Below are 13104 nucleotides of genomic sequence, written 5' to 3' on the forward strand. Positions count from 1 at the left end.
AAAAAGATACAGTTTCCTACATCCAACAAACAAGATTTTATTAACTCAAGTAGAAAAATAGTCCTTCGCAATCCGATATCACAAACACACAGCTAACCAAACCCAGAGTGCATGTGCTTTCAGTCTGTTTCAGGTCAGGCAATATCATGTGTGTGTGTGTGATGCAGATTCTCAAGACCTTTATAGTCCATTTTTCATGTTTGCAAATTGTCAAAATTGAAGGTTCCCAAAAAGCGATGGTAGTGTGTTAGGCTTTGGGTGAGGTTTGTAACCAATACGCTCATGGATCATCTGCTCCCTGGTCTTCCCGTCCGTGCCGCCACCTGACGCTCCGCTCATTTCGCTGGATGTGGCGACACCAACTACATCCACCTCGTCCCTCTGTTTCTTTCGACTCTGGACAAACATGGGAAAGAAATGTAGCAGTTGTTAAAACGAGGTTAATCTACTTACACAAAAAACTCTCTTTGACGAAGCACGTGTTGTATATCTTGGCACACATATTTGCTGAAATATGATAGAGACCAATTGTAATGCTATAATCTGCTCATCAAATCCTTACTATTTGTTTTGTCCCTTGTCATTTCCTCCTCAAACTCAGATGGTACTGCAATGTTTTTTCACATTGTTTTCACAGTGTCTGTAGTTGATTCATTACTGTTAGCTGGTTTAAACTAGTTTAGGTGGTTGACCTGCTTGACCATACTGACATAACCTTTTTATTCCGATAGGGATACAAAGGAGGAGCAATGGGTTAAATGTCTTAAGTATTTTAATTTTTCCTTTGTATTCTGCTATAACAATGTGCAAAAGACAACATATATTGTACATGTGTGCTCTTCTGATTTCAAATATGATATAAACTGGCATTCAAAAGTCTGGGATCAGTAAGTTCCATTTATTTGATCAAAAATATTATTGCAATTTAAAATAACAGGTTTCTATTTTAATATACTTTAAAATATCATTTGTTTCTGATGCAAAGTTAAATTTTAATCAGCCATTACTACAGTCGTCAGTGTCACATGATCCTTCAGAAATCATTCTAAAAGGCTGCAATATTATCAGTGTTGGAAACAATTGTGCTGCTTAATATATTTTTTGGAAACGATGATACTTTTTTCATATTTTTTTATTATAAAAAGTTATAAAGAACAGCATTTATTTAAAATAGAAATCTTTTCTAACAATATAGGTCTTTACTATTTTTTTTTATCAATTTAACACATCCTTGCTGTATAAAAGTATTAATTTCTTTCAAAGAAAGAAAGAAATTACCTGATCACAAACTTTGAACAGTAGTGTATATTGCTACAAAAGATTTCTATTTTAAATCAATGCTGTTCTTTTTAACATTTTATTCATCAAAACATTCTGAAAAGTAGCAGCACAGGTTCCAATAAAGAAGTAGCACAAATGGTTCCAACATTGTTAGTAAATTAGCATATTAGAATGATTTCGGAAGGATCACGTGACCCTGAAGACTGTAGTAATGGAGCTGAAAATTAAGCTTCGCATCACAGGAATCAGAATCAGAAATCAGTTCTATTTTAATGTATATTAAAATAGAAAACCACTATTTTAAACTGCAATAATATTTCACAATATTACTGTTTCTTCTGTATTTTTAATCAAATAAATGCAGCCTTGACTTCTTTAAAAACCTTCAAAAATCTTACAGATCCCAAACGTTTGAACAGCAGTGTACATCCCATGAATAATTTACTGGAATGCACTATGATCACCTGTTTTTCTCCCCAAATCATCACGTCTCCTTCCAAGTTTGTTTTCACACGGATGCTTTAAAATGTAATTGTCTTCCCTTTTTACTTGTAATCCCTATTAGCAGTGTTTAAGGTAATGTTTCTAAGGCAGGTAAATATAATAAATGTTATCTGTCAAAATGACCCACTTCAATTGAAATATTGCCACTCAATGTGTTTTGATTAAGGTAACGTATGTTACATAATATAGACATACAGTATATTGCTAGTGATATTTAGCACGTCTGTAATATTGCTGTGAAAATAATCAAGCTTTTAGGGGTTTTCATGGCATACTGAAAGTAATTTGTTAATGTTTTTAACATTAAAATTTTTATTTTCATTTAAACATTTAATTTTAATTTTTGAAGGGTAGGCAGAATAATGCCACCTCATTGTACCCAGTTTTTTTTTTTAAATGCTTATAGAGTGAACTTTTCACTGATTGTTTACAGTTTAACAGAAGTTAGTTTAATGATTTACACAAAGCGTCATGGAGCGTAGGAAAAATGTGCATACCCCATCTTTTTCTAGGACTTGAAGCATTGTTTAGGTTACAGTAAACAATTTTATATAAAGAGCATCTCCTAAACATTTAGTCCTAACTGAAGTTACTGGAAGATCGTCTGAATTTTACCTCCAGCTCTTTCTTGACACTTTCAAACTCCTCCGTGTCATCGAGCTTGAGCTCCAGGCGTGTGGGTTTCCTGCGCAGCATCTTCACATCACCGGCCTTTCGTTGCCTGGAAACCCGTTAAAACATACGCAGTTATTGTAGCTAAACCACTTAGCTATATATATATATTGTATTATATATCAGTGGGATAAACCTGTTTTAATTATGCTGTGAACTCTAGTTCACATTTGTTGTGGGGAAATTAATGTTGACATAGTTTTGACGAAATTACTATCACCGATAACTGCAATATCGACATCTATATACATAACACATATATCAATGTTTAAAGTTTAGCATCGCTAAGCGATACATATACAGCCAATTCAATAAATCGACTCCTGTTGCTGGAATATAACGTTATTGTTTAGCAGCTACATGCTAATTAGCTCACAAGCTTTGAACTCTCGAGTCTTAAATATTCACAAACAGCAGAATAATGAAGTATGACGACTGTCGTTTAGTTTATTCAACATGACAGATTAATGGCAAACGATTCAAAATAAAATATGTGACTTTCACATCACACCACTTACCACAATCACACGCTTTATCTCCATAGGAAGTTCAAAAGGGAATCATGGGAAATGTAGTTGAAGCGCATAGAAAAGAAAGATAGGTGGAATAATATTTTGTGTTTCAGAATAATTTTGCTGTTTATAATTAGTTAAAAAGACACACAATAGAAATCGGTATTTAATCATCAAGCGTTTTGATCGCCAAAACTATATTTAAAAATAAATAAATAAATAATGAATTTAATAAATAAACCCAAACTGAGAAATAAATAATAAAAGGTGTTTAAGAATAGGTAAATAAACACCCTGCTGAAAAAAAAAAAAAAAAAAAAACAGCTGGTTTTAGCTGGTTTAAGCTGGAAGTAGTTGGTTTTAGCTGGTCTCCCAGCCTAACCAGCTAAGACCAGCCTGGAAGTGGCCAAAACCCCTCTAAAACCAGCCTGCTGACCAACCTGGATGACCAGCTAAAACTGCCAACCAGCCTAGTCTGGTTTTAGCTGTTTTTTTCAGCAGGGTAAATAAATAAATAGTGCATAATTACGCAATTTGGGACGCCCAGTATATGCTCAGTATAGTTCACAATAAGCCAAAACATAGAAATCAAAACGTCTTATTTTAATTCACCTTGAACCTGTATGTATGCTGTATCCTATTTTTTTTTATTTCTAGACCTGGAAAGTCATTTGAGTTATTAAAATTATAAGACTCAATCCTTAATGAATCATGAAAAACTTGGGGGGGAAAACATGGTGCCTAAATGTAACTATTGACAGTGCGATACCCAATAAGGTTTAACCGCTGCTCTACAGAACACACATCAGCGTAATGTGAAATAAATAAGTAAATCATCTTAAAGTTCGTATTTCCACTGCGGTTAGACCATGGGTTTGACATCATTTTAACCGCTAGATGTCAGTAATTCTTGCTAAAGAGTAAAACAGGCGGATATGACGACATATTGTGCGCCGAGTAGCCCGCGTCGTGTGGTCGTATTTGTAGACAGTACACATTAGATTTCATATAAACAACCTGCTTTTAAAGGAAACTATTTTTGCGTTTGAGAAAGGATAAAGGGTGAGTGAAGAGTTGGTTGAGCTGGATGTGTTTTTCTTTCATTAGCTTCTCTTGGTTTCGGTAAAATTAGTTTCTGGACACCCTGCAATAAGTACTGTGGCACAGATATGGAGGATCCATAGTACTGAATGATTGCTGTATTCATATACAATGTTATTTACACAGTGTTTCAATGTAATTAAAAGAAAATCACGGTACTACCACATTACTTTATTGTTAGTTTAAAAGTTTTCGGCCGTGTGAGTTTGAATGGTGCCCGGTATGTCTTGCCGTTTGTTGAGTTTGTCTTCCAGCAATCACGTTTTCAATAGATTTATTTGATAATATTGAATATATTGCCAACCCAAGTAAACGTTAGGTTTGGTTAATATTGTATGATGTAGAACTGTCCATACATTATTTGTAAGTAAGATATTGGGACTCTCTTTTCATATCCGGTGCTCTGTTATTGTTGGTCAAACAGTTGAAAAGATGTCGGACGAAGACGAAGCTCCAGTTGTGAAAAAGGCAAGGATCTTCTATGGAAGCCTTGAAGAAAAGGAGAAGGAGCGTCTCAGCCGTGAAGGAATATCTACCGGTACCAAAGATGCTGTTAAAGCTGGCATTGAGGCTGGAAATATTAATATCTCCAGTGGTAAGTTTGATGTTTCAAGATGGCAAGTGTTGTTATCAGAACCCAACCCAAACCAAAAATATGATTTTGTCAAAGTGTTTTAACTCTAAACCTTTTAACTCTCATTTCATAGGACTTTCTAAGCTAAGGCGTCTAAATTAGTGACATAATCAAAACTGTGCTGAAAATACTGTAACCAAGAAAATACTACATGCCTTCTGTCGACTGGTTATTAGTTTTTAGGACTTAATGTTAGTAATATTTCAGTATGAACACTTGCTGGACTGAAAAAAAAAATTATAGTGCTGGGCAACGATTAATCGCGTCCAAAATAAAAGTTTTTATGTATAAATACATGCATGTATATATTTAAGAAAAATGTTATGTTTATATATTAAGTATATTTATATATAATATAAATTATATGAATGTAATATATACATGTAAATATTTTCAAAAGTATATACTGTATGTGTGTGTCTTTATATATACATAATAAATATACACAATACACACACACATATATTATGTACACACAAACTGTTATTTTGGATCCGATCAACCATTGCCCAGCACTAAAAAATTATATTAAAATGTAAGTAAAATGTATTTGAACAATATCTCAACTCAGAAATAATACATCAAGCTTTTGAGAAACATGTATTTATTTTTTATCTTAAAATTATTGCATTTTATTGAATTATATGTTTTGTCCCCCACAATTTAAAAACTGAATGGCTTTGATTTGATTTTTTTTTGTTAGCTTTAAAACTAAGCATTTTTCAAAATTGTCTTAATAAGAAAGAATTTGGATATATAGAGTGACAGCTGATAGTTATATGCTTATTTTGTAGATATCTAATGTCATAAATTCATTGATTTACATATAAATGACACCATTCGTACAAAAATGCACATTATTGTTCAGTTTAGGCCTACAAATGAAACATTTATAACTAAATGTGTTTAGAATTTAAAATGTGGTTACATTTTTTTTTTTTTTTTTTTTTTTTATAAAGTTTCCCTTTTTGAGTATGGGCTCCATATTTCTCATATCTTATTTTTTGGGCCATTAAAGACTGATATATCAAACAAGATACAAAACATAAAGCACATAAGCAATTTTTATTTATTTATTTGCTTTTTTAAAAGATTTATTTTTAAGATTCGTCTAAAGTTTCTGCAAACTCTTCAATTAAAAAAAAAAAAAAAAAAATATATATATATATATATATATATATATAGACTGTGCCTGTTTGTGACAGGAAATGATGTTTGTCAGTTCTTTAGTAGTTCAATTTTTTATTTTTATTTTTTTTCCCCTTCTCTCCTTAGGTGAGTCCATGGAGATGGAGGAACGTGTGAGTGAGCGACAGGCAGAAGTGCTGGCAGAGTTTGAGCGCAGAAAGAGAGCGAGACAAATCACCGTCTCTACTGATGATGTAGAGGTCAAGGCCTGTCTCCGAGCTCTTGGCGAGCCAATCACACTGTTTGGGGAGGGTCCTGCAGAGAGAAGAGAGAGGTAGGTGGCCAGATTTTTTTTCTGACTATTGGTAAAAGTTTTGCAGTATATTCTGGGCAAAAACTGCCCACTTAGATTGGAAAATCAGATATTAGACCATATGACTGACAGACAAAAAAAATGATAATATAATTAATTCAATATTTGGTGAATTTTAACAGTATTTATATTTATAGATACACCTCCTATGTTCACAAATGCTGCTTTTGATGTTGCAAAAATAAAAATTGAATTATTGTAAAGTATTATAAATATTTTAGATTTTAATATATTTTTAAATATAGCTTATTGCTGTGATGGAAAAGCGTATGTTTTCAGCAGCCATTAGTCAAGGCTTCAATGTCACAATGACTGGAGAAAAAAAAAATGTAATCTATTTGAACCATTTTGAAATTCCACTTTTATTTTTAATGGTTCTGACCCACAGATTGAGAAACATTCTTTCAGTAGTTGGTCCTGATGCCTTGAAGAAGTCGAAAAAAGAGGATGAAAAAGCAAAACGGACTCAAGATGAGGTAGGAAAACCTGTTTTAATTTCAGGAAGTTGTAGTAGACTGTCATATATTTAAATGACTAAAGGACTGTGTTCGTCTCTGCATGTGTATTGTGTAGTATCAGCAGACGTGGTACCATGAAGGACCTTCGTCTCTGAAAGAGGCACGTGTTTGGTTGGCCAAGTATTCACTACCCAGGTAAATACAGATATTCTTTTCCATTATCAAGCAATATAAATGTAAAATGCAGCCAAATATGTATATTGTGTCTTACAGTGGTGTATAAAGTACCTGAAAGTCATACTTAAGTAAACGTACAGTTATCTTACCAGAAAATGACTTTGGTAGACGTTGAAGTCACCGTTTAGAATATTACTTGAGTAAAAGTCTTAAAGTATGTGATATGTATTGTACTTAAGTACAAAAAGTATTTTTTGGAATCTTAAATGTACTTACTTGAAAGTAAAAGTACAAGTAAATGCAAATTGGAAAAGAAGCAAATCAATATATATAAAATGTTCATACACAGCTTGAGTAGCAAGGTTGTGCTACTGTATTCATATACAATTCATATAAAATCTATTTATATAGATTAAAAACCACTGCATGGATTTTTATCATTATAGGGTAGATTTGTACATACACTGCCAACACACATTACTGTTCAAACAACATGTAAAAGTCAACTTAGCGTCCGATGACCACTTTAAATGTGTTATGCTGACATCTGCAGAAAAACGGTACTCTTTGTGTGATATAGATTGTTAACTAGGCCTATATTAAATTATATAAATAAAGAAAGCATACAGAAGCGTTTTTGCCGTCTACATTTTAGAATGTCTGGAATTTTGAGTTTTAATAGACTAATCAACGTGCGTGCACTCTATGTGTGATTTGGTGATATAGCCTACTTGTCAGATCGCACATCGTTATGACAACACCTACCATATTATCGCAGAAGACATACTGTATATCGCACACCCCAGACTCGACTTAAGTGGAAATGAATCTTCTGTGGTTGTGCGCGCACTTGTTTTCACATGAGCAAAGGTGTTTTTAGGAGTCTAACATGTAAGTGCCAGACGAGACCAATGATTCGTCAAACCTGCTTTTCTGCAGTCCTTGTTCTTCTGACTTCTGACTATTTTGTAGAAGTAACAAGTATGCTTCGGGGAAGTGTATCAGAGTAAAAGTATACATTTTAATTTGGAAAAGTAAAAGTTGGCTGAAATATAAAAACTCAAGTAAAGTACAGATGCTCCCAAAAAATACTTAAGTACTGTAATGAAGTATTACACCACTGGTGTCTTAAAAGCTACTTTTGTGTTTGGTTCTCCAGGGCGGTGCAAAGGTTAGATGCTGCAAGAGCGCAAAAAGAGATTCCAGAGTCTACAAGAACAGTTAAACAGCAAGAGCTTCACAAGGCTCTCCGGGTATGACAACCCAGGCTTTATGCTGTGTAATTTTCTTTCTCCATTAATACTGTATGTAATTATTATTTTGTTTTATTTAGAACGTGAATAACTTCTGCAGCCAAATTGGCGATGATCGTCCAATATCTCACTGCCAGTTTAGCCCCAACTCTAAGATGCTTGTGACTGCATCATGGTATGCTTTATCTTATTTTTAAATATGTGTTCATTATTTATTTACTTTGAACACATCATTTACAAAAAGATTTCTAATCATTGCTTTTGCAAGTATTGTAGTCCAGAGAGATTTTTTTATAAACAAGGAGTCCTGTGATCACGCTGTCATTGAGACAACCTCAGTTAAATTACATGTAGAGACAGAAGCAAAATGGAAGCAGTTCTGTTTGATACACTTGCACACATTTATTTTTAATTATTTGCAGGCTGGTTGTTGACCGTACAGTTGGCAGGACTCTTTGTTCATACTGGGTTTATAAATTGTTTACAAAAATAATGTTTTGGGGAAAAAATATATGTATATGTCAGCATGTGCCATACTGTGCAAAAGTCATAGGCCACTAGTACTTTCACAGCAAAAAACAGTTTAAGTCAGTTATTTCTGTCTTTTGCTTTAGTGTGTCAGTTGGAAATAATCTTTTTTCATTTCTTGAAGCATTTTGGAGATGTTACCACAGTTCGTCTAGATTTCGTTTCTCTCAATTTGTTCTAATTCTTCATGTCATTCTAGACAGACTGGATAGTGATGAGATCAGATCTCTGTGTGGAGCACTGGCTGTTAATGGTAAATTAATGGTAAAATTAATGTTTGGAAATGTAATATGATTATTTTCCTCTGACACACTACAGCAAAAGATAGAAATTGACTTAAAACCATTTTTACTTGGTGAAAATACTAGTGGCCTAAGACTTTTGCACAGTACTGTATGTTTTTAAAAGTTTGTTATATTTGGTGCAAAAACATGTATAAAAATATTTTTTTTTTGTAGGAGTGGCTTGTGTAAATTGTGGAAAGTCCCAGATTGTACACTTGTACGCACATTGAGAGGTAAATATAACAAATGTAATGTTTATTCTTGAAGCTGTGTCTTTGTCATACTTTTTCATTCCTGTTTACAATACAGCATTTACCACTGGATACATTTAAGTTAAACTCTTCTTTCAAAGGTCACAATACCAACGTGGGAGCGATTAGCTTTCACCCACAAGCCACACTCACACTTGAAGAGTCGGATGTCAATATGGCCTCCTGCGCTGCGGATGGATCTGTTAAACTGTGGAGTTTAGACAGGTGTGTATTAGTATTCTTTAAAATTTCGATCTCAGTTTCTATAGTAAAATGTTTTAATATTCACCTGTTCTTATCTGTAGTGATGAGCCTGTAGCAGATATTGAGGGGCACTCGATGAGGGTGGCTCGGGTGGCCTGGCATCCCTCTGGGCGGTTTCTGGGCACAACTTGGTACGAATGTATTTTCTGCATTAATATAAAAGATTGAACAGTATATATATATACATATACATATACATAATATAAATATATATATATTATTTATTATTTATTCTTTTATTTTTTTTAAGAAGTCTGTCCTGCTCACCAAACCTGCATTTATTTGATCCAAAGTACAGCAAAAACGGTAAGATTTTGGAAATATATTTACCGTTTAAAATAACTGTTTTCTATTTGAATATATTTTAAAATGTAATTTATTCCTGTGATTTCAAAGCTGAATTTTAGCATCATTACTCCAGTCACATGATCCTTCAGAAATTATTCTAATATTCTGATTTGCTGCTAAAAAAAAACATTTATTACTATTATCAGGTTTCTTTGATGAATAGAAAGTTCAGAAGAACAGCATTTATGAAATAGATATCTTTTGTAACATTATAAATGTATTTATCATCACTTTTGATCTATTTAAAGCATTTTTGCTAAATAAAAGTATTCCTTTTGTATAATGTTACAAAAACTATTTCAGATAAATGCTGATCTTTGAATCTTTCTATTCTTTAAAGAATTCGGAAAAAAAAAATATTCAGCTGTTTTAAATATTGATAATAAACATAAATGTTTCTTGAACAGCAAATCAGCATATTGGAATGATTGCTGAAGGATCATGTGACACTGAAGACTGGAATAATGATGCTGAAAATTTAGCTTTTATCACAGGAATAAATTACATTTTCAAACATATTTCAATAGAAAGCAGTAATTTTAAATAGTAAAAATATTTCACAATATTACTGCTTTTACTGTATTTTGGATCAAATAAATGCAGGTTTGGTGAACAGAAGAGACTTCTCTGAAAAACAAAACATCTTGCTGTTCAAAAACGTTGAAGTGACTGGTAGTGTAGATACACTTTTGTGTCAAATATTTAACAGAATTGTCTTTTTTTTCCCTATTTAGCTATGATAACTCATGGCGTCTTTGGGATCTTGAAGCCCAAGAAGAAATTCTGCATCAGGAGGGTCATAGTAAAGGTGTCCATGACCTGCACTTCCACCCAGATGGCTCTCTGGCAGGAACTGGGTAAGGGCCTCACACTGACCCCACAGGCACTCCACTGTTTTTGTGTAGGAACAAGCACAACACTCTGTAGTTACTCTGATGCTCTTATGAGTCAAAGTATGTTTAGTTTAAGACCAAAAAAAACATGCATACATGCTTCCAAATCTTCATTAATTACTCACCATCATGTCGTTCCATACCCGTAAGACCTTCAAAACACAAATTAAGATATGTTTTATGATATCTGAGCGCTCTCTAAACCTGCATGGACCACAGTGTAACTGAAATGTTCCCAGGCCCATGAACGAAGATGAACAAAGGTCTTACGGGGTTGGAATGACATGAGGATAAGTAATTAATGACAGAATTTTCATTTTTGGGTGAACTGTCCTTTTAACCCTAAACCTTCTGATTGTAGTATTGGTCTTGTAATATTCACATTACCAGAAAATCACTTAGTCTTCCCACTTAATTCTGTGATTGTTCATTCAGTCTGCTTTTGATTGGTTGAATTAGTTTCAAAGGACTTATATTTGGCTCTATCGATTGTTGTGTTAATTCATTATCGCTCCATGCAGTGGTTTGGATGCATTTGCTCGTGTCTGGGATCTGCGGACTGGTCGTTGTATAATGTTCCTCGAGGGCCACCACAAAGAGATTTACAGCATCAATTTCTCACCAAACGGGTAAGTAAAAGGCCGTGTGAATATTTGAAAGACTTATTAAAGCCATTTACTGTTATTTGATCTTTATTTGATAATTAACCCAAAAATCTTGCTTGGGCAGCTTTCATGTGGCAACAGGAAGTGGAGATAATACCTGTAAAGTGTGGGACCTTCGTCAGAGGAGGTGTATATACACAATCCCTGCTCATGAGAACCTTGTGTCCTCAGTCAAGTTTCAACGTAAGTGTTCAAGTCAAGAGGGCATTTGTCATCAGTCATTTGAGATGATTCAGTCAAAGATAAAAATACCCATCATTTACTCACCACAAGAAATGTTTTATAGGTTTTTTTTAATAGGACCATATGGCTACTGTCCGTCACAGTGAATGAGTCTTAAAGGAGAAGTCCACTTCCAGAACAAAAATTTACAAATAATGTACTCACCCTCTTGTCATCCAAGATGTTCATGTCTTTCTTTCTTCAGTCGTAAAGAAATAGTTTTTTGAGGAAAACATTTCAGGATTTTTCTCCATATAATGGACTGATATGGTGCCCCGATTTTGGTCTTTAAAATGCAGTTTAAATGCGGCTTCAAACGATCCCAGCATAAGAAGAAGGGTCTTGTCTAGCAAAACAGTCAGTTATTCTCATTTAAAAAAATACAATTGAAATACTTTTTAATCCCAAACGCTCGTCTTGTCTTGCTCTGCCTGAACTCTGTGTATTCTAGTACAAGAAAGTTAGTGTATGTCAAAAAACTCCCATCGTTTTTTCTCCCTCAACTTCAAAAATCATTTCAAAATCATCCTACACTGCTGCAGAAGTACCAACCCAGGCTTTGCAAAGTGAACATGCAAAGAAGATCAAACACCCTTAACAAAAAAGGTAAAACAGCGATATAGGGCAATTTTGAAGTTGAGGGAGAACATTAGGTTTTTCGAACATACCCTTTTTTGAATGAAAATAACTGATTGTTTAGCTAGATAAAACCCTTCTTCCTTGGCTGAGATTGTTTACAACCGCATTTGGGATTGTTTGAAGCTGCATTTAAACTACATTTTGGAAGTTCAAACCATAGCAGTCCATTATATAAAAAAAAAAAAAATGCTGAAACGTTTTTCTCAAAAAACAATTTCTTTATGACTGAAGAAAGAAAGACATGAACATTTTGGATGACAATGGGGTGAGTACATTATCTGTACATTTTTGTTCTGGACGTGGACTTTTAATTCACCTCGAATGAACTTGTAAATTTGTGTCAATATGTGTCAGTATTAACAGAGTCTTTTCTTTTTAGCTAACGATGGGCATTTTTTGCTGACTGGTGCGTATGACAACACAGCCAAAGTGTGGACTCATCCCGGCTGGTCACCTTTGAAGACTCTGGCGGGACATGAAGGAAAGGTCATGGGGCTTGACCTTTCACCTGACGGACAGCTTATTGCAACCTGCTCTTATGACCGAACCTTCAAACTCTGGATGTCAGAATGAGATTGTGTTTGTCCTGATGTATTTTCATTTTTAACTTTTGTTATACTTTTATTTTTTAAGAGCTGGAAAACAACACAGGAGATCTTTCAACTGGAAGCTGATTAACAGTTGGTTCATTTAAAACAGAAATACAATCAAATGTTCCTCATAATTTGAGGCGTTGTAACGAGTATCTGTTATTGATTGTTTTAGATCTGAAATCCAGTATGTCCATTCTTACACCCTTATCATATTAAAGATCTCTCATGTCCATATATCCTAGTCAGTTCTGAATGCTGAGTTTTGCAGAATTTGTCCAATTAATAAGCCATTCGAATACCAAAATAAAATGCTTTTTATAGTCT

The 13104-nt window shown here is 33.9% G+C and overlaps 2 protein-coding genes across 2 annotated transcripts; one reads left to right on the forward strand and one right to left on the reverse strand.

The window, feature by feature from the left end:
• Positions 1-21: 21 nt before the first annotated feature.
• cdc26 (cell division cycle 26 homolog) lies at positions 22-3050 on the reverse strand. Its single transcript, XM_051109230.1, has 3 exons — positions 2976-3050; positions 2401-2506; positions 22-396 (listed from the first exon to the last, which is right to left on the reverse strand). Exons 2-3 carry the CDS (start codon positions 2479-2481, stop codon positions 211-213), a joined length of 267 nt encoding a protein of 88 aa, XP_050965187.1. The 5' UTR covers positions 2482-2506; positions 2976-3050; the 3' UTR covers positions 22-210.
• An 843-nt stretch (positions 3051-3893) lies between these two features.
• Positions 3894-13014, forward strand: prpf4 (PRP4 pre-mRNA processing factor 4 homolog (yeast)). The gene is made up of 14 exons (XM_051109208.1): positions 3894-4031; positions 4495-4665; positions 5980-6166; positions 6594-6681; positions 6779-6858; positions 8000-8093; positions 8174-8268; positions 9080-9138; positions 9258-9381; positions 9462-9551; positions 10503-10625; positions 11183-11290; positions 11391-11509; positions 12567-13014. The coding sequence occupies exons 2-14, from the start codon at positions 4503-4505 to the stop codon at positions 12758-12760; spliced, it is 1524 nt and encodes a 507-aa protein (XP_050965165.1). The 5' UTR covers positions 3894-4031; positions 4495-4502; the 3' UTR covers positions 12761-13014.
• The last annotated feature ends 90 nt before the right edge of the window (positions 13015-13104 follow it).

Source organism: Labeo rohita, chromosome 5 (genome assembly GCF_022985175.1).
Source record: "Labeo rohita strain BAU-BD-2019 chromosome 5, IGBB_LRoh.1.0, whole genome shotgun sequence".
NCBI classification, from domain to species: domain Eukaryota; kingdom Metazoa; phylum Chordata; class Actinopteri; order Cypriniformes; family Cyprinidae; genus Labeo; species Labeo rohita.